Here is a 26156-nt window from a genome sequence, read left to right as displayed (position 1 = left end):
TCGTTGAGTTGGTGATTTACAAATAATTAGATCTGTTGTGTTTTTGTCACTGCAAGACTAGAGTACCTATGGCAGGTAGTCATATAGGAGTAGGACCCCAGCGGGTAAGGGGTCTTAGAGTATACCCGTGGCAGGTATACCTGCGGTGAGAGGCGACTAAAATATTATTTAATTGGAGGGGTTGTATAGCGCAACCGTGTCCTTTTTCTTCAGCATCTGAAGTTCTGGCGGCCCAAAGATCCTCATGAAAATAGGTTGCGGGGCGGGAAGGCCTTTAGGATTAAATATGGTCATATTAAATTATGCCTGAGATGGCTTGTACCTTCATGGTGCTTGTTACCGGAACGTAACGCATCTTAATCCGGTAAAGGACCATCAATATCGAAAGCACTCACATAAAACTTCGGGGAGTGTCTTTATCTCTACAAAAACAGCAACAACAGGGTGGTGTCGAAAAGAGGACCAGAGGCTCCATTGAAATTAAGCCACCCTAAAGCCGGCAATGAAACTAAGTGCTTACATAAACATGTTAGGACAGCAGATGTAAACAACTAAAGTTATATTTAACAAGTAAGGAAGGCTAAGTTCGGGTGTAACCGAACATAACATACTCAGTTGAGAGCTATGGAGACAAAATAAGGAAAATCAATCTGGGGTAACCCTGGAATGTGGTTGTATAACATGTGTATCAAATGAAAGGTATTAAAGAGTATTTTAAGAGAGAGTAGGCCATAGTTCTATGGATGAACGCCATTTAGGGATATCGCCATAAAGGTAGACCAGGGCTGACTCTAGAATTTGTTTGTACGATATGGGTATCAAATGAAAGGTGTTACTGAGCATTTTAAGAGGGAGTGGGCCTTAGGTCTATCGGTGGACGCCTTTTCGAGATGTCCCCATTAAGGTGGACCAGGGGTGATTCTATAATGTGTTTGTACGATATGGGTATCAAATGAAAGCTGTTAATGAGTATTTTGAAAAGGAGTGATCCTTAGTTCCATAGGTGGACGCCGTTTCGAGATATCGCCATAAAGGTGGACCAGGGGTGTCTCTAGAATGTGTTTGTACGATATGGGAATCAAATGAAAGGTGTTACTGAGCATTTTAAGAAGGAGTGGGCATTAGGTCTATAGGTGGACGCCTTTTCGAGATATCGCCATTAGGGTGGGCCAGGGGTGACTCTAGAATGTTTGTACGGTATGGGTATCAAACGAAAGGTGTTACTGAGCATTTTAAGAGGGAGTGGGCATGAGGTCTATAGGTGGACGCCTTTTCGAGATATCGTCATTAGGGTGGGCCAGGGGTGACTCTAGAATGTGTTTGTACGATATGTGCATCAAACGAAGGGTGTTACTGAGCATTTTAAGAGGGAGTGGGCATTAGGTCTATAGGTGGACGCCCTTTCGAGATATCGCCATTAGGGTGGGCCAGGGGTGACTCTAGAATGTTTGTACGATATGGGTATCAAACGAAAGGTGTTACTGAGCATTTTAAGAGGGAGTGGGCATTAGGTCTATAGGTGGACGCCTTTTCGAGATATCGCCATTAGGGTGGGCCAGGGGTGACTCTAGAATGTGTTTGTACGATATGGGTATCAAATGAAAGGTGGTAAGGAGTATTTTAAAAGGGAGTAATCCTTAGTTCTATAGGTGGACGCCTTTTTGAGATATCGCCATAAAGGTGGACCAAGGGTGACTCTAGAATGTTTGTACGATATGGGTATAAAACGAAAGGTGTTACTGAGCATTTTAAGAGGGAGTGGGCATTAGGTGTATAGGTGGACGCCTTTTCGAGATATCGCCATTAGGGTGGGCCAGGGTGACTCTAGAATGTGTTTGTACGATATGGGTATCAAATAAAAGGTGGTAATGAGTATTTTAAAAGGGAGTAATCCTTAGTTCTATAGGTGGACGCCTTTTCGAGATATCGCCATAAAGCTGGACCAAGGGTGACTCTAGAATGTTTGTACGGTATGGGTATCAAACGAAAGGTGTTACTGAGCATTTTAAGAGGGAGTGGGCATTAGGTCTATATGTGGACGCCTTTTCGAGATATCGCCATTAGGGTGGGCCAGGGTGACTCTAGAATGTGTTTGTACGATATGGGTATCAAATGAAAGGTGGTAATGAGTATTTTAAAAGGGAGTAATCCTTAGTTCTATAGGTGGACGCCTTTTCGAGATATCGCCATTAGGGTGGGCCAGGTGTGACTCTAGAATGTTTGTACGATATGGGTATCAAACGAAAGGTGTTACTGAGCATTTTAAGAGGGAGTGGGCATTAGGTCTATAGGTGGACGCCTTTTCGAGATATCGCCATTAGGGTGGGACAGGGGTGACTCTAGAATGTTTGTACGATATGGGTATCAAAGGAAAGGTGTTACTGAGCATTTTAAGAGGGAGTGGACATTAGGTCTATAGGTGGACGCCTTTTCGAGATATCGCCATTAGGGTGGGCCAGGGGTGACTCTAGAATGTTTGTACGATATGGGTATCAAACGAAAGTTGTTACTGAGCATTTTAAGAGGGAGTGGACATTAGGTCTATAGGTGGACGCCTTTTCGAGATATCGCCATTAGGGTGGGCCAGGGGTGACTCTAGAATGTTTGTACGATATGGGTATCAAACGAAAGATGTTACTGAGCATTTTAAGAGGGAGGGGGCATTAGGTCTATAGGTGGACGCCTTTTCGAGATATCGCCATTAGGGTGGGACAGGGGTGACTCTGGTATGTTTTTGTACGATATGGATATCAAATTAAAGGTATTAATGAGTGTTTTAAAAGCGAGTGGCCCTTAGATGTATATGTGAAGGCGTTCTCGCGATATCGACCAAAATGTGGACCAGGTGATCCAGAAAATCATCTGTCGGGTACTGCTAATTTATTTATATATGCAATACCACTAACAGTATTCCTGCCAAGATTCCAAGGGCTGTTGATTTCGCCTTGTAGAACTTTTTCATTTTCTTCTACTTAATATGGTAGGTGTCACACCCATTTTACAAAGTTTTTTCTAAAGTTATATTTTGCGTCAATAAACAAATCCAGTTACCATGTTTCATCACTTTTTTCGTATTTGGTATAGAATTATGGCATTTTTTTCATTTGTCGTAATTTTCGATATCGATAAAGTGGGCGTGGTTATGGTCAGATTTCGCCCATTTTTTATACCAAGAAAAAGTGGGCTCAGGTAAGTACGTGGGCTAAGTTTAGTAAAGATATATCGGATTTTGCTCAAGTTATTGTGTTAATGGCCGAGCGGAAGGACAGACGGTGGACTGTGTATAAAAACTGGGCGTGGCTTCTACCGATTTCGCCCATTTTCACAGAGAACAGTTACCGTCATAGAATCTATGCTCTTACCAAATTTGAGAAGGATTGGTAAATTTTTGTTCGACTTATGGCAATAAAAGTATTCTAGACAAACTAAATGAAAATGGGCGGAGCCACGCCCATTTTGAAATTTTCTTTTATTTTTGTATTTTGTTGCATCATATCATTACTGGAGTTGAATTTTGACTTAATTTACTTATATACAGTAAAGATATTAAATTTTTTGTTAAAATTTGAATTTAAAAAATTTTTTTTTAAAAAGTGGGCGTGTTCTTCATCCAATTTTGCTAATTTTTATTCAGCACATATAGAGTAATAGTAGTAACGTTCCTGCCAAATTTCATCATGATATCTTCAACGACTGCCAAATTACAGCTTGCAAAACTTTCAAATTACCTTTTTGTAAAAGTGGGCGGTGCCACGCCCATTGTCCAAAATCTTACTAATTTTCTATTCTGCGTCATAACGTGAACCCATCTACCAAGTTTCGTCGCTTTATCTGTCTTTTGTAATGAGTTATCGCACTTTTTCGGTTTTTCGAAATTTTCGATATCGAAAAAGTGGGCGTGGTTATAGTCCGATATCGTTCATTTTAAATAGCGATCTGAGATGAGCGCTCAGGAACCTACATACCAAATTTCATCAAGATACCTCGAAATTTACTCAAGTTATCGTGTTAACGGACGGACGGACGGACGGACATGGCTCAATCAAATTTTTTTTCGATCCTGATTATTTTGATATATGGAAGTCTATATCTATCTCGATTCCTTTATATATGTACAACCAACCGTTATCCAATCAAACTTAATATACTCTGTGAGCTCTGCTCAACTGAGTATAATAAACATATACAACTAATAACAAATAACGTCATTTAATTGTGCAGCCAACAAGAAATTAAAATTTTAATGCTCTAAGCACATATGGTTGGAGCAGAAATGAATATCGCATTTAAATTAAAAACAAAAAGACAAGTATTTATGCAGTTATAATAACAGTTAATTCGCGCCTGCATGTTCTAGTAAGTGTGCTATACATTGAGTTGTAACTTACCTAGAACGAAGGGCCTCTTTCTACTTTTACCACACTGTATTTAGGCATTAGGTTAGTCTTTACAGTATCCAGATCGAGAAACGCTAGTCTTCTTCTGGCGTTAATGCGCTTATTACAGCTTTCACCAGCTGGAGTTGCTGAGAGAAATGGTCTACATCTGGTGTATGCCGTTTAAGGACAATGGATACATCGTTCCTAAAGTTCTGGTTTTAACTGCAAAACTCTTGCCCTTTGTTTAAACGAGTATTGGTTATTGGAAAATCCCTTGTTGGATATGAGTTCAGTATGCAGCGGCATTAGCGCTAACAGTACTGGACGTCTGCAGGAAAAGTTGTAGTTCAACTTATATTCCCCTTGCTGTTGTTGTAAAAAAAAAAAATAGATACTTGGCGCAATTATTTTGTTTCTAAAAATTAGACGGAAGGACCTAAGTTTGTTATGCTGACTCCGAACGGCAGCTGGGAAGGCAGATTAAATTTCAATGAGAGTTTTTCAATGCAGAAATTTACTACGAGTATATTCCAAACCAATGGGGGCTAAGATACTTGGCTTGGATATCATAAGTGGTTTCAGGCTCTGGATCAGGGACTGATTTCAGTCTTAGACAGGCCATAGTGACGAATGTCACGCGTGATTAGTTTTCACGTCCTGCACGAGGTGCCCCTGCTTCTACTGATAATGGCGGATCTAGAGAGGACAACTCGATAAAACCCGCACCCTCTGAGTCATTGTGCCGAGTTCAGGGGAGGGAGGACTCTTTAAGAGTCAAGATCGGTACACAACGGTGACGAACTGGACTGTTTTAGGGCTTTGATTTGACATTAAATTTGGACTTGATGACTTTGGGCTGGTAGGTGCGGTATTCTGCCACTTTAGGAGGTCGGGGTGAAACCCTACCGAAATGGCTGGTAGGCTAATGCTGCACCTGCCCACGTCCCGTTAAAACCGTGGCGGGCCTCAAGGTACGCTCCGGCTCCGTCGCCGTTAAGTTGGTGGTGTAGGTGCGGTTGAAGATTTTCCCGCTTCGCGTCCGGTCTGGCTCTGAACGCATTACTCATAAGGTAATGCGTCAACCCTCGCGTGGCCTCCCTGCGTAGCATAGATAACCACGAGACCGTTAAAGGGCGACTACACAATCGGCTCCGGATAGCGGCCTTGAGGGGGGACTTTTTTAGAATGGACAAGACTAATACGAATCCGCCAAGGATGGGGTGCGGAAGAAGAGCGCTTTTGATGGAAATCCCGCAAATCAATTTTCAGCACTCTAAGGCGGCTTCCGCAAATTTGTTGCTCTGCCTTGAAAAAGGCGGAGTGGATATAGTCCTTGTCCAGGAGCCGTGGCTGAGTAGTAACGGCAGTAAGATTTCTGGATTAAGGACTGGAAAATTCAACACCTTGGTGCATGGGGAGGCAAGTAGGCCTAGATCCTGTGTGCTTGTTAAAAAAGAGATTAAAGCTTTTATTCTCTCTAATTTCAGCAATGCTGACGTAACCACGGTCTGCCTCGAGCGAGGAAGTAATGAAATGTGGGTGGTGTCAGCGTACATGCCCCACGGGGACGTAGAGGGACCACCACCTGCGATACTGGGTGAAATCACCGCTGAAGCAAGGCGGAGAGGTGTTGGCGTGATCATCGGTGCCGATGCTAATGCCCATCATAGCATTTGGGGAAGCTCGGATACCAACACTAGAGGTGAGTCTTTATTTACTTTTATTGTAGATGAGGGACTTTGTATATGTAATAGGGGGAATGACCCGACTTTTATTACTGCGGTAAGGGAGGAGGTCCTGGACCTCACCCTGGTTAGTAGAGAACTGGAAGGTCGGATATCTGGATGGAGGGTTCTCAACGAGCACTCCTTCTCTGATCACCGAAATATTCAGTTCTCAGTGAACGAAGAACGTCCCGGTAAAATATCTTTTAGGAACCCGAAAAGTACTAACTGGGACTTGTATTGTAGGAAGCTGGGAGAGCTACTGCCTGCGGTGCCTATCATTAGTTCGGGCCTGTCCGAATCTGAGATAGACGTTCTGGTGGAAAACTTCACCTCGGCAAGCAATAGCGCCTTTCAGCTGTCCTGCCCATTGAAAACTTACAGGGAGAAAGTCAAGCCGCCCTGGTGGTCGGATTCTCTTGACGACCTAAGAGCGTCCAGTCGGCGGCTCTTCAACAGAGCCAGGAGGAGTAAATTACCCTCGGACTGGGAGCTATATAAGGTGAGTCTGGGGATTTATAAATATGAAATAAGGATAGCCAAGCGAGATGCATGGCGAAGCTTCTGCGAAAACGTAGAAGACTGCAATGAATCCGCGAGAATTAGAAAAATACTCTCTAGGAACCCCGCTCCTCTGGGGTATCTGAGAGATGATGGTGGGGACTGGTCGATGAGTAGCGAGGAGTCCCTAAGGCTTTTACTGGACAATCATTTACCCTATGTCCCAGTTGCGCAGGGATCTTCGCCTGCATGGTCGACGGTCGTTGGCCATGCAGAAGTGCCTGCCATTCCAATACGGGAAAGTCAAATAACCTGGGCTATAGGGTCGTTCAAGCCCTATAAGTCTCCGGGCCCGGATGGAATCATTCCTGCGCAGCTTCAAAGGTCTTTAGGGATTTCCTGGCGCTGGTTGGTCATCATATATACTAACTGCCTCAGGCTTAAATATATCCCGAAGTCTTGGAACACGGTTAGGGTTATTTTCATTCCGAAGGCCGGCAGAAGCTCTCATGTATCACCTAAGGATTTCAGGCCAATCAGTCTCTCGTCGTTTCTTCTTAAGGCGTTTGAGCGGTTGATTGATCTGTACCTACGGGAAAGGATACCTCGGGGGTTACTGTCGACTTCACAGCATGCGTACTGCAAGGGCAGATCGACGGAAACGGCTCTCCATTCGATTGTAAAGCAAATAGAGGGGTCCCTAGAGCACAAAGAGTATGCTCTGGGTGCCTTCCTAGACATCGAGGGAGCTTTTAACAATGTCTTACCGGGGGCAATCGAAAGAGCTCTGGTGGGTTTAGGAGTCGAGGCGGCTCTGGTTGAATTTATTAGCAAACTTCTATGCTGCAGAATTGTCCAAGCGGAAATTGCTGCGATTAAGGATGGGGTGGATGGAATGCTATCCAGTGCTACCACGGTTAGGGAATCTAACATCTACTCTGATAGCCAAGCGGCTATCAAGGCCTTGAGCTCAACTACAGTGCGATCGAGGGTGGTATGGGAGTGCCTGACCTCGCTTGCGATTGCATCGAATTATTTTACAATTAAGATTATCTGGGTCCCGGGCCATAGTGATATCCCGGGTAACTGCCAAGCGGATCTCTTAGCCCGCATCGGTACAACTGAATCGGATGAAGATGGCTGTAGGGATTTCGGGATCCCGCTGGCCACCTGTGCTCCTCCATAGCTGGGCCTCGAATCAGCTCAGCAAACGTTGGGCGGATACCACGTCTTGCAGGGTAGCAAGATCTTTCTGGCCAAAAGTGGATGGCAGGAGGTCTGCTGAAATAATTTGGTTCACTAAGGCCCACCTATCAATGGTCATTGGGGTTTTGACAGGGCACTGTCCCATGGGTATCCATGCGGTACGTCTCAATATACTGGAAACTCCATCCTGCTGCAGCTGTATGGAGGATGATGAGGCGGAATCACCAAATCACTTTATGCTTGATTGTCCAGCTTTTGCCAGAACTAGGCGAAAGTACTTCGGTCGCGACTCACTTGGATCTCCCGAGGATATATCCAAAGTTGAGATCGGTATCATTCGGAGCTTTATCGTTGCTACCCAACGATTCTCTGAGTAGCTAGATCTAAGTCACCGTTAGTTTTGGTGTATGTGGTATCACAACGGACCTTCGTGTTGTCCAAGTGAGCTATCCTTATCAGGGCAGCTACCACCTAACCTATCCTATATTCCAAACCACTACTGAAGAGCGAGTCCGCTAAGAAAACCTTTATGAAGTTAAACTTCTTTAGGCGCGTTATAAAAAATTGATGAAAGTGAAATTTTAAAAAACGTGACACACAAATTTGATTTTAGTGGGATGTACCTATATATGTATGTATTGGAAAAAAAGCTACCAACAAAACAGAAAAAGCGCCTCTCTTTGGTATGCTTGTATATATGTATGTACATATATACAATATGTATGTACATATTAACATATACATATATTTATGGTGCGACTCGCTTGAAATTCGATAGCGGGCACATCTTTGACAAAGATAATATTGAAGAAACTCTTTATTCAGAGAAATGGACCAGGAGCCGACCTTTTCTACGTAAAACTGTTTAGAGTGCGATTTGCTTTAAACTTGGTATAGGGGTACTTCTTTTCTTATCGGAAAGTGGTCCAGGGTCTGATATGCGGTCATAAATCGAATTGATTGCGCGAATCCGGAGAATGTCCCTGTGAAGTTTCTTTCCGGTAGTGGACCAGGGACCGATCATTCGATCAAATTCTATTTATTGTTCGATTGGCCAGAAATTTGGTATATAGGAAGACCTTTTCCTAGAGCTGAATTTACGATACTTTTTTCCTGAGAAGTGGACCAGGGACCGGTCCATTTTTAATGATACGAAAGAAGTATAACTTGTCACCCGCGTATATAAGTACAGGCACCCCATTTTCTTTTTGAAAACACTTTTGTTTAAATTCTCGATTATCTCAGGCGCTTCGACGTTGTTATTGTAGCAGCAAAAACAGTCCCCGTATTTTTTGGAAAGCTATTAGTTATTAGTAACCCTGGAAGGTTCCGGTATAAGTATTTCCTAATCATAACCCGACTGCCTGATTAAGACAGGCATACCCCGTATTCTAAGCACCTTAACCCATTGGCTGTTTAGACCGCTTACGTCGAAGCATTGGAGTGATATCACAGCGACTCTTCTCGCTGCCGTCTGTTTTATATTGATAATAAAGTTCGTTCTTTTCTTATACGAACACGGATCTTGGGACCTCGCAACCATCCTGATTCCTCCACAGCCACTATGTTGCCCTAATGATGTATTGTAACTGATTTAGTGCAACTCCGCATATTTGCAACCTTCTGCTAACGCTCGAATCACTAAACTGTTGAATAAATAACTCCACTATTCAATAATGCAAAATTGTCTTTATTAAAGTACTTCACAATAACACTTCTACTTCTCGACAGATAGTGAGCCTCAGCTGGTGCTGCTTTTATACTTTTTGGTTTTCTCGTTGACATATTCCAAGCGTTTCTATTTCTAGAATTTGCTACTTATTTACCAGACATAAAATTTCTCAGCTATAACTACAGATGCACTATTATTATAGCTTCTCGCATAGCCCATGCGCGCGTATATGTGAGTGATACTTCCACAGATGATTGCATACTTTTGGCAGTATCTCAGATACGTGCATGTGTTTGTACGTTGCTCTCCGCTCCTTGTATGGACATATGTGTAGACATGATGCTTAATTTGTTTACGTACATACAAGTGCGGCAGCTTGCTTTATTGTGGTTGTGGCTTTATTTATTTAGTTTCAGATTAGTGATGTTAGTATCACTTAGTGTCACTAATATTCGTCACAGTATTGTAGTGATTGTACTAAGCTGTATGCAATCAGAATTCTACGGCTTTTCTCGCCATGCTACCAGCACAGACGTTATCGTCAACGTTTTTGGGCGCAGTGATTCAGCAAAGGGAAACTTTGAGATAGCTTATGGATACCAGAGAGGCTCGATGAATCCGTACGAAATGGAATTTATCAAGCTGGGTTTGGAAGCCTGGTTATCAACAAAGAATTTTGTATTGGTCTCTGCCACTTTACTGTCCGGAGCAGACTAGCTGGTCTATCCCTTTGGCGTGGATTGTTACCTAGAAAATATTGCAAGAATCAGGAAGATATTTTATATGATGGACCAGCAATTGCCTATAGTTCAGCTCAGCCGCAGTTACCAATTCCTATTTTGAGATGTCTGTGTAAAATATAAAGTCCCTTACACTTTATAAGTCCTTCTACAATTCCACCCTCGAAGGTTGATTCCTGTTCTGCTTTTGGGAGTCCACAACTGGTATTACACAAATAGTAATACTCTTCGATTTCCAACAACCTTCCCATTATAGAATCTTTTTTGACTCAAAATATACATAAACTAGCGGACCGCGCAGACGTTGTTCTGCCCTAAATTTGGTATATCTGCATACATTTTAATAAGCTTTTGCCGTTTAGCAGTGCCCTCGCCCCTCTACGCTTTTTCCTAATCTTTGTATTCACTCCTCCCTCCATATTTTTCGCTTCATCTATCTCCATCTTCGTCTCATTGCATCTCTTTCTCAGTCTCCTTTCTCCTTCTCTCTTTTCTCTTCCCTAAAAATTTTCTTATTCTTCTTCATCTCTTATTGTCAGTCCCAGAGGGTGGTATGTTTGTTCCAGTCCCATTCCGAGTCTACGTACCAGTCCCACTCCGAGTCTCAGTCTCAGTCTTAGTCCCAGTCCTAGTCCTAATCCCAGTCCCAGTCCGTGTCTGGCCGGCCCACTTCCCGGAAAAAAGCATCGTAAATAAGAACATAGGCAAATTTTTATACCAGATTTCAGGCAAATCTAATAGGACGTATGTAAATAGATATGTGGGTATTATTAATTCTTGTCTTTATTTCAGCTTCGCATGCATATTTATCAGTTTTTCCAGGTTCTAGGGGTACCCGGGTCCAAGTTTTGGCCTATATCTCGAGACCTTGGTCATCTTGGGGTATGAAAATAACCCTCTACTAAATCATCATCAACAGCTTTCATTTGATATCCGTATTCTATAAACACATTCTAGGGGTACCCGGGTCCACGTTTTGGCCTATATCTCGAGACCCTAGGCACCCAGGGGTATGAAAATTACCCTCTACCAAAGCACTCATCAACAGCTTTCATTTGATATACATATTCTATAAACATATATTAGGGGTACCCGGGTCCACATTTTGGATATCTCGAGATCCTGTGCGTCGATCGCAACCAAACCTATGTGCAAACCACCGCGTGAGGTATACGCAACTTATGTGTTATGTGTTTAAACAAAATCGACCGGATAGTTTTTGATTCTATAAGCCTCACACAAACGGACATTCATTCTTATATATATATAGATGATATATATAGATGTCATGCTATCTTCCCTAATTTTCTTCTACCTTTTATAAACAATCCTTCCACATTGCCGAGCTCAACAATTTTTTCTTATCTCCTACATCCTTGTTCATGTCCTCTAGATACACGCACACATAAACACTCACATATGCATCCGAACACGTTAACGGTATTTAGCATTTAGTGCATCCCTCATCAGCATTATTGGCAATTATTAGTGGGTAACTACATATTTGTTATTACATCGTTGCCTACGATAAATTCGCATTTAAACACATTGTTGCTATTATTGCTTTGTGTAGTAGATAGTTCATTTTTCAACAAAGAAGGCGCTTTTGTGCGTGTGTGTGTGCGTGTTTATATTAGGTATTTTTTGGATGTCCGTTTAGCACACATTATTTCGACATCCGCTCTATAACAAAAAAAATATAAAATATGTGCGCATAGATTTTTGCATATGTACATGTATATGTGTAATTGTCTGTGTTAGTTTAATGCATTGCCCTGCTTCCGCTTGACTGTTATTTGCGGAAGTAACGATGTGTTACACATCGCTGCGTCAACAATATTGTCTAAACCAAATGCCCGCATAAAACAAAACTTGGTCAAAAACTCGCAATCATGATTGAGAAACTTGGTTTGATATATAGATTTTTTGTGCAGCGAGAAAGTATAGGTCGTGAAATAGGAAAGCTAATTGCAATTTTTGGAATAGAAGCTTGTGTACTGATGGAAAGCTCAACACAAATTATATAATCAAAATTCTGAGATACTTGGCGGTAATAGAATTTCGGTTTGGTAGGTTCTTTTTCGAGTCATCTTTCTCAGATTATCTGTTAGTATTTCCCTTTGCCTTCTATAAATCAAGCTTAATCAACTCCGTGGTCTAATATATGATGCTTACATCGTGCATGCTCGGGCACCATATGACAGGATGATTCTTTAAGTGATTCTTGCATTTGAATTTCTATGATAACATTATCTTCAGCATTGTGTACGAAACCAAGGAAGAAGAAGATACTTCATGTTTCTTTAATAGTTCAAGTGCAGTCCGTCCTCTACTTTTTGCTGCTTGCACTTCAAGGCCAAGCTATTTTCATTTCTATGCGTTGAACTGTATGTTTGAGTAAAACTCGTACAGCTTATTGTTAAATCTCTTTCCTAGCTTTTTAATGGTATTGCATATAGACCAAATAGTCCTCTGAAGAATTGAATACTCATAGGGTTATCATATCTTCTGTTTACATCTTGCACACTCGGGCGTTACATATAAGGATGAGCTCGATAACAAACTTAGTGACCAAGGTTTAGTAGTCGAGGGCGTACTTTCACTTTGCTACTCAGTCCAAAAAAAGGATTTTTTAGGCATCTTCATAACCTTTTTTTCCTTTTCATGTATCCCTGGAGTAGGTGGTATTTTGCCTATCAGTACTAAGCGATAATTTTACTGCACCCTTGCCGCATGTCTCAGCAAGCGGGCGGAATGTGGAGATAAGCGTGATAACTTTATTGACACAGGTTCCGTTTGGCTGGTGACATAATTTGCGGTTCGGTTGATATCGGGTGATAGGGTAGGTAATCCGATTGAACTAGGAGCAGCGATCACCAATCAAACATGTATGAGGAAGATACACTGAGAGTTTATCCAGTCACTATTCTCTCAAAAATGTGTGACATAACGTTACATCACCTGCACCTTCCTTGAAGACGTATCATTTCCCCCTCTATCTAGCTCAGTGAAAGGAGTACGGATCTGGCATGTACGTGTTTAGTGTAAAGACATAACTTTTCTACTGATATCTAGCCAAGTAGGACGGAAACCAGAAAACTCCTTAGCCATTTCTTTCATTTATAAAAAGAGACGGGATATCTGCTTTATGACTACACTAGTTCTTACATTCAGTCGTAGCTCCAATCGTAAACCGATGAGTGAACTCAAGGAGCCTTTCTTGTGCACTTCCAAATCATCAAATGTGGACTACTAATCCTGGAATATGAGCTATTGTTAAAAGGTAAACACCGGCATCTGAAAGTGCCCGATATTATCAACGCTGGAAATCCTCCGGCTCCGCTACCGGTATACCCCCTCCCCCCGTCATCTCACGATAGCTGTTGGTAGCACCCTACTTCGCTGTTGGCGCCGGGAATCCTATACCGCCGTATCGATGTTGCCCTCCCGAAACTTCTCCTGCTGAGAACAAAGGCAGGCTGTGAAAAATGAAAAATGAAGAGGGTGGGATATGTGCTGCAATTCGGATTTGTCTTGCCCATTGAAGCCGTGTTACGAAAGTAGAAGTGATGTGCAACTTCCATAGAAGCTACAAGTTGTCTCGGTAATGATAACCGCGATGTGACGTTCGTTAATATGCAATAAGGTGACTTTTTCTACTGGGTGCCCTTAGACGTGAACAGTATGGGGCACAGAATTTCATAAGAAGGTTCGAGGCACATTTGAATGTGAAAGTTTTAAATAAATTTCCTTTAGTAGCAGATTTAATAGCTTGGTAAGTGGTTTGATTCAATAAGAGAATAAAAATTAGTCCAGCTCTTTGAAAGAGATCCGTAAAATAAGGTTCGACTTGCTATTATATTTGTGATTTGTCAAGCTTTCCGAATATAATATTGTCATACAAAGTTCCCTGCCAATCGGTAGGCAAGAATTGAAAAGAGCATACCCAAAATTGGAAGGGAAGAACAACCTAAATCTCCCTGGAAGTGTATCGCGCGATATGGGGGAGCCCAGAAGGTAAGCGTAGATAAGCAAACGTAATCTTTTGAGTCATATGCTATATGGGGAAATAGAGAATGTACATTATAGGCGTAATGCGTGGCATTGGCACCGAAGTGTTGACGACGGGTATGCTGTCGACGGGTTGTGGCTTTTACCGACGAGCTATCGGTTTGTAATAGGTCTGATATCGACGAGGTATGGAAGAGCTATCAAATTGTTTTCGAAGGATTGTCGATACCGATAACAAAAATTTTCAATGTGTCAGGGCTTTTTCATGTACGTGCCATTGGTTTTTATCGATTATTTATCGAAATAATATCTATGTTTCATTAAAAAGTAATGTATATTTTATCAAAAAGTAATTATTTTTTTATCGAAAGGTTATCAATATGTAATCGAAGAATTATCGATGACATAAAAATGTATCGTGTTTTTAACAAAAAGTTATCGATGTATTAAAATAAAAGTTATCGGTATGTTTTCAAAAAATTATAGGTTCACCGTCGAAAAGTTTTCGGTCATGTATTGATACGTTTTAAAATATTATCGAAAAACTTACCGATTTGTTATCCTAGTGTTACCAGCTTATGAACGGCGTGTAGTCGATTTGGTATCAAAAAGTTATTATCGACTACTCATCGATTTGTTATGAAATAGCTACCGATTACTTTAATTCAAATTCGATGACATATCTGTAATCTGTCGAAAACAAGCCGTTAAAAATCCAGTTAGGTTGACAACAAACCGATAACTCGATGATGTTATTTCGATATATATAATAAGCCTATGTTGATACAAAAACATATCGATATATTTCGCCGATAATAAATTTGACTGCAGAAAAGGACAAACTGCAAATGGACTACCCTAGTAACTGACGCCCCATTTAACATGTGTAACAGTTCACAACGTGCACCCTTAAGTCTTACGCAACGACAATAAAGCTTGGCCAGCAACAATAAAAACACATTAACTGCCAAATTTTTATGGCCTGCTTACAGGCGTTTGAGCTTATTCATTGTATTCGCACATTAGCTGAGCTATGATTCCGACACCCCCAGATGCAGCTGCCTTCTAGTGCCAATGCAATATTTCCTGCATCTTAATTTAAGCTTATCTAGCACATTAGCTCATTTTTATTACATTGCTTATGATTTTGGTTTCTTTCTTTTCTTTTTAAAGGTGGGCCCATTATGATGGCATGCAATGTACAACCACAACGACAACAACAACAAAAACAACAAAACGAACAGCAGTGGGGGCAAACTGAACAGCACATCTCATTACATCAACAATGTTTTAAGCAACTAAAGCGACCACAGCAACAACAACAACAAAGTCATCCAAAACATCAGAAAAAGCAGAAGGAGGCACAAGAACAGCAGCAGCAGCAGTTAAAACAACGACAACAACCACTAGCAGTCGGAGTACAGCAAATATCGGTACAATGCCAGCGATTGCCCCAACAACAACTAAAGCTAATGAAAGAGCAGCAGCAGCAGAAGATGGAGATAACCTCCAGCTGGTGCTCTTACTTGCTTGCAAAACTTAAATTGTTGCATCTACCAACAACAGCAAATCATACATTGTTGTTGTTGCAATTGCTGGTGTTGCTTGCTGTGAGTGCAACGGCACTTGGCGAAGGCAATGTCGGTGAGTACCTAATCAAGCTCTTCTCTAGGCACACACATGCTCACTAACAGTGCAATAATCTACACACTAAATCACACACCCACAAATACATATATATGGGCCATTTTATGCCAATTAAATGGCGCTTGTGGGACTCAAGTAACTTTTTATATAATTTTGCTTGGGGTTTTAAACTATTAAACTGCAAATAATAGTAATAAGGATTTGGGAGATGTTGAACCCATAGAGCATTTTTTAATTCACATGCAAGAGCACCGGACAAACAGTACGACTGATGTAGACTTGGTGGGTTTTGCTATGGGAGATGAGGTTGCACTCCTGGGTATTTTCAAGAGAAAATATTCCTTAAAACCGGGTAAGGCAAACAGTAAATGGAACCGATCGGAGTTTTGCAGAGTTTGTAAAAGTTTATTTTCTTCAAGCAAGTTGACAAGAAGGAATATTTGGGCACAAGCGACGCTAGTCTGAACGGGGCAGTCTAGTGAGCTTAGAACTCTCAAAATGCGGCCAATTGGAATAATCTTTTCTTTTTCTCTTTTCTCCTTCTTATTCATGTTCTTCTTCTTCCAATAACGATAAGAACACTTCACGTAGGTTTTGAGGACTCTTATCTATACTGACAATACTTTGCTGAATATTGATCCGGCACGTTCAGGAAAAAGCAGCGCAATGCACAAGACCCCTCCCTCCTTCCGTGAGAACTTGGGGTCACTAGTGCCTCGCGAGCAAAAACAGAATAAATCTAAAAATTAGTATTTGCTTGTGTTGGCGAGGTTAAAATCTGGGTTAGAGAAGCTAGAAATCGTGCTGTCAATCCTTTGAAATGGTTATACTACACAAGCTCGTGAATTCCTTTCTCTTAGAGCCGGCTGGTCGCTGCACCGCGCCTTTACCAGGACGGGTCCAGATTTAGTTTTTCGTACTAATGTTATCAGCTTTTTAGAGTCGTCGGGCTGAATCTGGCTACATATAGCTTCTCGGACTAACGGTTTTACCACAATAGTTGCAATTTGTACTCTGTGGCATTACATGGAACCAAAACGACACTTATGGGAGCGTAATTGTTCCCTCGCCTATTATCTTTTCAGCCTCAGAGTTCTTCTTTATGTGAATCTTAATTTGTTGGTCCCCCTTGTTTTTTCGTTACTCTATTCGCTATGTTGGGCCCTTAAAGACAACATGCAGTTCAACGCTTCTTAGAGAAGATCCATGTCGATCCTTATGCCCTTGGACATGGTCTCCTGCCGGAGAGCGGTTTCTTGCATACCGCGCCGCACTGATACTGCGTACTTGAGTACTTCATGATTCTTTCCATCGAAGCTTGTAAATAGCAGTGAACCTCTTAGCAGATTCTCCTTGTTGCGTCGTTGGGAGGGCCGGCAGTTGCTGTTCCACTGATAGCAGTGGGTTTAGGCGGGCTGGGAGTTTCATGCAACAGTGTTTCACCGGTGGTAGCCTCCGCTGTAGTGCCTTTTGAAGCAGACGTTCTCATTACTCCCTGGTTCACCTTGGAAATTGAACGCTTCAGTACCTCCCACCTTTAAAAGACATTTCTATATCAACCACCTGAGAAGGCAGCTTACAGAGGAACGATCCCCACGATAAGAGGCCGATACCTCCTCAGGAAGCTATACCAAGATTAGCAAGGTGGCAATGTTTTATATACAGCGTGGCGGGCCCATTTTTGCTGCATTTCTCGAAACTAGATGAAGAGATGAAAAGCTGTACGTTCTGACAACAACCCTTCATGTTTAAAACCTTCAGGCTTTCTGATCATAATTGTACATTCTTCGGAGGTTGGGAAACCAGGTGTCAAATCATGCATTTAGAAAAAATGTAGGGAATATATGACCTCGCGTTCCACTATTTTAAGATCATCTTGGACTGCGTCAAGGGAGACGTTTTTTAACGAATCCGCCCATATTCAGTTCAGTACATCTTCTGTCGATAGGAAGCGCTTGACAACCTATTCAGGCAGCTCTTGAGCAGTTTGACTTCAGCCTAATGAAAAAAAAGGTCGGGCTTCTGCTGCCTTTTGTAAATGAGCCACAAAACATTTTACGGTTCGGGTGTACTGAGCAGGCGCCCCTAAACCTCGTTATTATGCTTCAATTTCGGCTATAACACGGCATTGTACAGAGGCAGCTCATGGAATCGTTGTTATGGTTAAATGACTGGAGCATAGAAACCTAAGTAAATAGCTTAGAGCATCCATTATTAGTGTATAAGGTATAAAGGTTTTGAGCTGAAACATTATGAAATTTTGGAAGGACGCCTTAGAAGTATAGTCTATCGGATCCGGATTAGCTGCAGTTGTATGTTGAAACAAAATAGTTGAAAAATAAATGTTACGTATACGCAACGGTACCCGTATATTCAGGTGGCACGGATATGTTTGCGCATAAATGGTGGGTTTTTAATGAAACACCGTGTTTACTAAACCTAAGTATAAACAGAGCTAATATTTCTTCTATGCTACTAGTCTACTCAAAATAGTATTGACATGGAATGACCCATATTCATGCACATGCAATTTCCCTCACTTAAAATACAAGTGCACTTTTAGTTCGTTGGCTTGTAAGTAAATGTCTACTGTGTAGTGATTGGAATTTATATTGAATGGGGAGAGGCAAAACGAAAGCATAAAACAATGAGTATTAATCCCTAGAAACATGACGAATATTTGGCCTTACCGTAGGTTACACCCTTACCTCTCTCGTGTCAACTTAAACTGTAATATACACTTTTGTTGCCACTTATTTGGTGCCCAAAATTACTAACCGCATTGGTAAATTTGACTTTTTGCTTTGCGTCTTTGTGGAAATTCGAAATTAATTTACCACCACCCTACACGGCATAGAGGGGGACAACTATTGAGTGTATGAATATGATGTAAGTGTGTATATTAGTATGTGTGCATGCTGATAAAGCTTTAGTTCCTATAAAGCTCCTCACGGTTCAACGCTCAAAGTGGAATTGGGGTTTTGGGAAATTAAAAGGAAAAATTTCAATTTGCATCAAAAGCTGCCGTTGAAGAGTTTCATATAAATGAAAGTATGTGGTTTTTGGAAATTTACTCTCTTTCATTGCTATAGTAAATAAAATGTGTTTAAAATGTAGGAGAAAATATTTTTCACTGTAAGTTGACGCTCGAAAGTTGGTGTTTTATGAAATTTGTAATGAGTTGGACTCGTACTTTCGTGCTTTTAAAAACAATTTAAGTTTAAGTTTATGAGTACTTGTTTGCTTTGTTCTACTTTGCTGTATTACCTTGGCAATAAATAATTTTTTTTATGTGTAAGATGATTACACGGTATGGCAGAATACAGAATGTAAACGTAAGTATAGTCAAAACGCTTTAGCTTAATAGGGGAACAGGTGAGTGATAGAGATGACATGAACGAAATCAAATAGCAAATTAAGCGAAGGTAAGGCGTGTTATTAATTTGTTATCGAATAGTTGTCGGTTTATTATCGATGAGTTGTCGGTTTGTCATCGACGGCTTAGAGGCATGTTACCTGCTTCTAATCTTTGTTGTAGGTGTTATATCGCAGAGTAACACATTTTTTGTCGACAAAGGGTATTAACGAGCTACCGGTTTTTTAGCGACAATATTTCGAAAAGTTATCGATTTATTATAGAAAATGTCTCAATTATCTATCGAAAGGTTTCTCGCACTCCTTTAAATTTTTCCTACAAATTGGCGGGAGGGGACTTAAATTTTTTTGCCGACTCCGAACGGCATCTAGAAAGGCAGATAAATTTTCACTGAGAAGCTTTTCGTGGCAGAAGTACACTCGGTGTGTTTTCCAAATGACTGCCGAGCGGCGACCCCGCTGAGAAAAACTTTTTATACCTTTCATGAACATGAAATGGTATATTAACTTTGGTCCGATGTTTGTAACGTTGAGAAATATAGAAGATAGACTCATCATTAAGTATACCGAATTGATCAGCGCGACGAACTGAGGTGATATAGCCATGTCCGTCTGTCCGTCCGTCTGTCTGTTTGAACGCAAACTAGTCCCACAAATTTTGAGATATCTCAATGAAATTTGGTACAAGGTGTATTTTTGTATTATATTAGACATTTGTCGGATCCGGTAGGATCGGACCACTATAACATATATCTCCCATACAAACGGTCGTTCAGATAACACGATTTTGTCCATTCCTGCCGCAATATAGAAAGTGTAAACGTGAAACTCGGTGATATATAGTCTAATGTATTATAGAAGATATCCTGAAAAAATCACTTCGATCGGAGCTATATGGTATATATACCATAAAACCGATCGTTCAGATAGAAAGATTTTTAGCCATTTCTCCCTTAGTTTCCAATATAAAAGCTTAAATTTGGTGATGTTTATTCTAATATATCATAGAAGAGTTCCTGAAAAAAGGTGAGTTGAACTTATGACGCAGAATAGAAAACTAGTAAAATTTTGAACAATGGGCGTGGCACCGCCCACTTTTAAAAGAAGGTAATTTAGAAGTTTTGAAAGCTGTAATTTGGCAGTCGTTGAAGATATCATGATGAAATTTGGCAGGAACGTTACTCTTATTACTATATGTATGCTTAATAAAAATTAGCAAAATCGGAGAAAGTTAATATCTTTACAGTGTATAAGTAAATTATGTCAACATTCAACTCCAGTAATGATATGGTGCAACAAAATACAAAAATAAAAGAAAATTTCAAAATGTGCGTGGCTCCGCCCTTTTTCATTTAATTTGTCTAGGATACTTTTAATGCCATTAGTCGAACAAAAATTTACCAATCCTTTTGAAATTTGGTAGGGGCATAGATTTTATGACGTTAACTGTTTTCTGTGAAAATGGGCAACATCGGTTGAAGCCACGCCCAGTTTTTATACACAGTCGTCCGTCTGTCCTTCCGCATGGCCGTTAACACGATAACTACAGCAAAAATCGACATATCTTTACTGAACTTAGTTCACGTACTTACCTGAACGCACTTTATCTTGGTATAAAAAATGAACGAAATTCGACTATGACGACGCCCACTTTTTCGATATTGAAAATTAAGAAAAATGAAAAAATGCCATAATTCTATACCAAATACGGAAAAAGGGATGAAACATGGTAATTGGATTGGTTTATTGACGCGAAATATAACTTTAGAAAAAACTTTGTAAAATGGTTGTGACACCTACCATATTAAGTAGAAGAAAATGAAAAAGTTCTGCAGGGCGAAATAAAAAACCCTTGAAATCTTGGCAGGTATTACATATATAAATAAATTAGCGGTATCCAACAGATGATGTTCTGGGTCACCCTGGTTCAAATTTTGGTCGATATCTGGAAAACGCCTTCACATATACAACTACCACCACTCCCTTTTAAAACTCTCATTAATACCTTTAATTTGATACCAATATCATACAAACACATCCCAGCGGGTTAGGGGATCAGAATATACCCGCGGTAGGTATGCCTGTCGTAAGAGGCGACCAAAATACCAGATTCAAGGGGCTGTGTAGCGCAACCTTTCAGGTTGCCAGCGCAATATATAGCTTATCCAAACCCAATTGTCAACCTCACTTATCCGCGGCGAATCCCGTTTCACTAACAGACGAGGCTCTGGCGACCCCAAGCTCCTCATGGAACTTGGGGGGTAGAGATGGAGGGAATGGCCTGACGGTTTAATGTGGCCACATAAATCGTTCCCGAGATGGTCGGGCTAGCACCTTAATGGTGCTATGGTACCGGAGCGTACCGGATTTGTATCCGGCAAAGGACCATCATATCGATAACACCCAAAGCCATCGGGGAGCAACCTTATCGCTACAACAACAACAACAACAACAACAACAGAGTCACCCCTGGTCCACCTTTATGGCGATATCTTGAAAAGGCGTCCGCCTATAGAATGAAGGCCCACTCCCTTTTAAAAATACTCGTCTACACCTTTCATTTGATACCCATATCGTACAAACAAAGTACAGAGTCACCCCTGGTCCACCTTTATTGCGATACCTCGAAAAGGCGTCCACCTATAGAGCTCCCTTTTAAAATTCTCATTAGCACTTTCGTTTGATACCCATATTGTACAAACGTATTCTAGAGTCACCCCTGGTCCACCTTTATGGCGATATTTCGAAACGGCGTCCACCTATAGAATTAAGGCCCACTCCCTTTTAAAATACTCATTAACACTTATTTTATTTTATTATTGAGCTGATCCAGTTATTCTTCTTAGATGACTTTTTTGTACGTAGGCTATTATGGATCCATTTAGTGAAATTAAAAAACCAGGTTTATGAAAATTTTTCCTTAATGCCCGACGTTTCGCTAGCGATTCTTAGCTTCTTCTGGGGCTTATCTTTTTTATTTATGTAAAGAAACAGAAAAATTTTGTATAAAATTAACAACCCTGTACACAGGCAAATTCAAAAATGTAAAAAACACTCACATAAATTGACGTAACAAATTTCTATAAAAATTAAATATACCTATTTATATATATATATATATGTGTCTGTATCAGTACCAGCAGGTTTCGGTACACTTGTCATACTAATTTGTGTTTTGTAAACACAAGAGGTAGATTGCAGCAATATCTTTTTTGTCTTCCTTTATGTTGACAGTTTGTTCTCTTTTTTCGGTATATGAATACCTCATCTGTTTCTAGTGAAGTTGCATCTGTTAAGATTGATTTTCAAACCTTGGGCAAGCTCGAATTTAAAAACATTCATTTTCTAGACATACATATTTATATCTAAACATCGATCTTCACGAGTACGTGTGAGTATTTCCGCAAGTTAATTCATTTAGTTTCAATAATGCATTTGCTTATTTCAAAAAACACTTTTCTCTTCTTGCTTGTCTTTTTTTGAGGCTCCCTGTTACCAAATAGATTATCCCTCTCTCAGTTTAGCCTACCAATAACTCATAACGTCATCATTGTAGCATCTGCATATAGCACTAATTATTTTATTTCTGATTCGCGAAAGTATCGAGCCTGCACTCGGCTAGAAAATACTTCATTTTGAATTGCAGCCAACAAACGGCTTGCTAGGGTTTAGAACGTTGAAGGCACTCCTCTAAAGATTTTCAAATACACTTCAAGCTAGGAAATCTTCTACTCTATTTCGCCTGTGCAGATTCGACAACATAATCTTAGCAGAACGAAGATATTTCCCTCACCTACTGCTGTTATTCCTCTTTATTTTCCTTTTGGGCCCCTACGTAGCAGTCCAGCAGCCATCTTATTTTACACCGTTACTATATGAATGGCACCGGGTTGTAGATTAAGGAAGTGCTTTGCGCTCCCTGAGTAATTTTTTAGCATTATTATTGTTATTGTTATTATTAAAAGGACTCTATGCACTGCGACTTTTATTTGGATCTAATGTGCTTGTGCTTGACGTTTCAGCCTATATCTATATGTGGAGGCTTTCAATTCATCTAAGTATCTCTTCAGGCTTTTTACTCCATATCAGGAGGGGGATTGAGTGTCTTCACCATCTTGATGGTAAAGTTTCTCTGAAACTGGTTTGACATCCTCCAGCTCACAAAAGCGACACATTTGTGTATCGGATATATTTTACTTACATAGATGTTACCGTAGAAAACAGCATCCCGCATAACACCCAGAGCTTTGATTAATGATTTGTTGTTGTTCGGATTGAATTCAATAATAAGGCCACAGAACTGCCACGGGATGTTTTCTTATGTCTCTAGAATTTCGTCTGCACCGTGAGGATACTCCCAATAAAAGAGATAAATGAAATGCTGAACAAACAGTTTTTGCTGAATGCCTAGAAACTTGGGCATCCCAAAAGACATCTGATGGAAGAGGCCCCGCCTTCCAACAATTTAACAAGTCATCCTTGTAAACACTTTGAAGAAATTCGGCACTTATGAATTCAGCCGTATGAAGAAAAGGATCATGAAAACACTCTCAGAGTCATCCACAAAAAGGCGCCGGGCTACTATGCCAGGAATTTCTCGGTGAACCCCGTTCTTAAAGACGAATTTCTGGAGCTCGCAGTTGAGAAAATAACCTCCAATGGGAGAAGCGCGTCACTCTAGCTCAACTTCGATCTGTATACTGTAACAGTTTAAACCCTTACTTATCCAGAATCAACCCCGACACCTCCAATGTATGCCCTGGTTGAAACGTTTGCCTACATGAAAGCAACCATTTTTGGATTGCAAAGTGAAACCAACTAATTTAACACCTTTACCTCTCTGGTCTAAATCTGCTGAAACTGCAAGTTTCTCTTAATCCTGTTAGAGGATATTGATGACAGTTTGTGAGTGCTAACACCTATTGGATGGGGCGAAACGCTGCTACAAAGAAAAAATTGGAAGGGACGGAAGCTCTCCTCCGATGTATATAGCGCATTGCCGAGTCCTTGAATAGCTGCTTAAATGTGGCCGACATAGTTCGCCATCCCCCCAGACAGCCAGCATAGCACATTTAACCAGTTAAATCTCCTTTAATAAGATTGAATAAAGTAATGCAAACAAATATAAAATGAATTCAAAACATTGAAGATGAAATACAAACAAATGCTTGATTGTGATAAAAAAATCCTTTTTACACCCATTTAATAATTATTACATCAACAGTATTTGTTGTCCTTTGCAATTAAAAAGAAACACAACACAAATATCACTTAATCAAAGGAGAAATATTTATTTATATCTACACACACGCACGCATAGATATGTGAGAAAGAAAATACAATTACATACATAATTAGGTTTACTCAGTGGGTAACTGATTATTTACATAGTAATAATGCATTATATATGTGTAAGTGTATGTATATACATTAAGAGGTATAATATTACCAAACCATAGCGAGAGCAAACACAGGAGACACGGGCACACAAGAATCCTCATTGAAATGAAATTACAATTACAAATGATCAAATAACAACCGGGCGGGGAGTCCTGCATTTAATTTAACTAAATTACTTATACGAAAGCTAAAATTTTCAGCTGAATTCGAATGCACCAAATTCAAATGAAAGGAAGCCAAATGACATGAGAACCATAAGAGGAAGAGAAATAGAAATAGAAGCAAAAGGTGGGTGAGGTTTGTTGGGAAGTATTAGGCAAACCACAACCAACGCCAGCGGTAGAGAGTAAGCTAAACTGCATAGATCGGCACTTTGCGCCAGTAATATTGTAGTAAGAGTTAGAATATTTTCAGTCAAGACCGAGTGTAGTTTTGATTTCTATTAGTTCTTGTAAGAACGAAAACGGGGAACTTGTAACCGATGTCCAGAGAGTACTTAGATTATAAAGGGAACACTTCTCTGCTTTCCTAAATGGGCACAGCGATGTAACGTACAGGGATGACGAACCCGATCCCGCCATCGATAATGATGTAATAATTATACCCCTAACCAATTATGACGAAGTGAGAATAGCAATAAACATATCAAAAAACAACAAATCCGCGAATGCTGATAGATTGCCTGCGGATATATTCAAATACGGCGGCGAATATGGTCAGACGTGGAATCTAAGTTTGCTTTTCCCAGTCCAAAAGAACAAGGGCTATCGCATCAACATAGTCCAGCGAATTAAAATGAAGCGGATACGCTGGCTAGATCCGGCTAAGAAAATATTTTTATCAGAACCCGCCTTCGAAAGCCCCAGGTGGAAAACGATTTACACTCCCTTGGTGTGAACAATTAGCGCCAGTTGGCAGAGCAAAGAAGCGACTGATACACCTTGTTGGACAGCCATAACCGTTTATATGGCTAAGCCCCAATTAAGTAAGTAAGTAAGTCTTTTAGTTGGCAACAAAGTTCGGCGGGCTGCTCAACTAAAACTTCATTTAAAAATAAAAATAAAAAAATAGCTCCTCTTGATTTTCCCTACAAATTGGCCGGACGGGACCTACATGTTTTATGCCGATTCCGAACGCATCTGCAAGGCAGATGAGTTTTCACTGAGAGCTTTTCACGGCAGAAATACACCCGGGGCGCTTGCCAAACACTGCCGAGGGGCGACCCCGCTTAGAAAAATTTTCTTCTAATTGAAAATTCTTATTTCTAAAATTTTGATGTTGCTTTGCCCGGGGTGTGAACACAGGGCCTACGGTGTGGTAGGCGGAGCACGCTACCATCACACCACGGTGGCCGCCACTAGGTAAAAAAATAAAAGGATTTTCGACCCATTTGTCCTTTATTTTATGTATCGAAAACTTTGCCGTCAATATTCCCAAAACGTTGTTAGCTCTAATCAGTTTAGCATACCCCTAGTGTACATATGCCGAAGTGCTCAAATTG

General features: G+C 40.6%; 1 protein-coding gene across 6 annotated transcripts in view; it reads left to right on the top strand.

The window, feature by feature from the left end:
* The window catches only part of IA-2 (tyrosine phosphatase IA-2), a 349021-nt gene that overhangs the window by 137803 nt on the left and 185062 nt on the right, over window positions 1–26156 (top strand). For 4 of the 6 annotated variants that reach the window (XM_067767306.1, XM_067767305.1, XM_067767308.1 and 1 more), the window contains exon 2: window positions 15407–15877. In XM_067767306.1, coding sequence (XP_067623407.1) covers window positions 15418–15877 — 460 coding nt within the window. In that variant the 5' untranslated portion in view covers window positions 15407–15417. Of the gene's footprint in view, window positions 1–5897; window positions 6082–13435; window positions 13506–15406; window positions 15878–26156 lie in introns of those variants that run through there. The other 2 variants (XM_067767304.1, XM_067767309.1) reach the window with 2 other exon arrangements.

This window comes from Eurosta solidaginis, chromosome 2 (assembly GCF_040869045.1).
Source record: "Eurosta solidaginis isolate ZX-2024a chromosome 2, ASM4086904v1, whole genome shotgun sequence".
Taxonomy (NCBI): domain Eukaryota; kingdom Metazoa; phylum Arthropoda; class Insecta; order Diptera; family Tephritidae; genus Eurosta; species Eurosta solidaginis.
The sequence above is the reverse complement of the archived record's forward strand: the minus strand, read 5'-3'. Positions and strand labels throughout refer to the sequence as shown.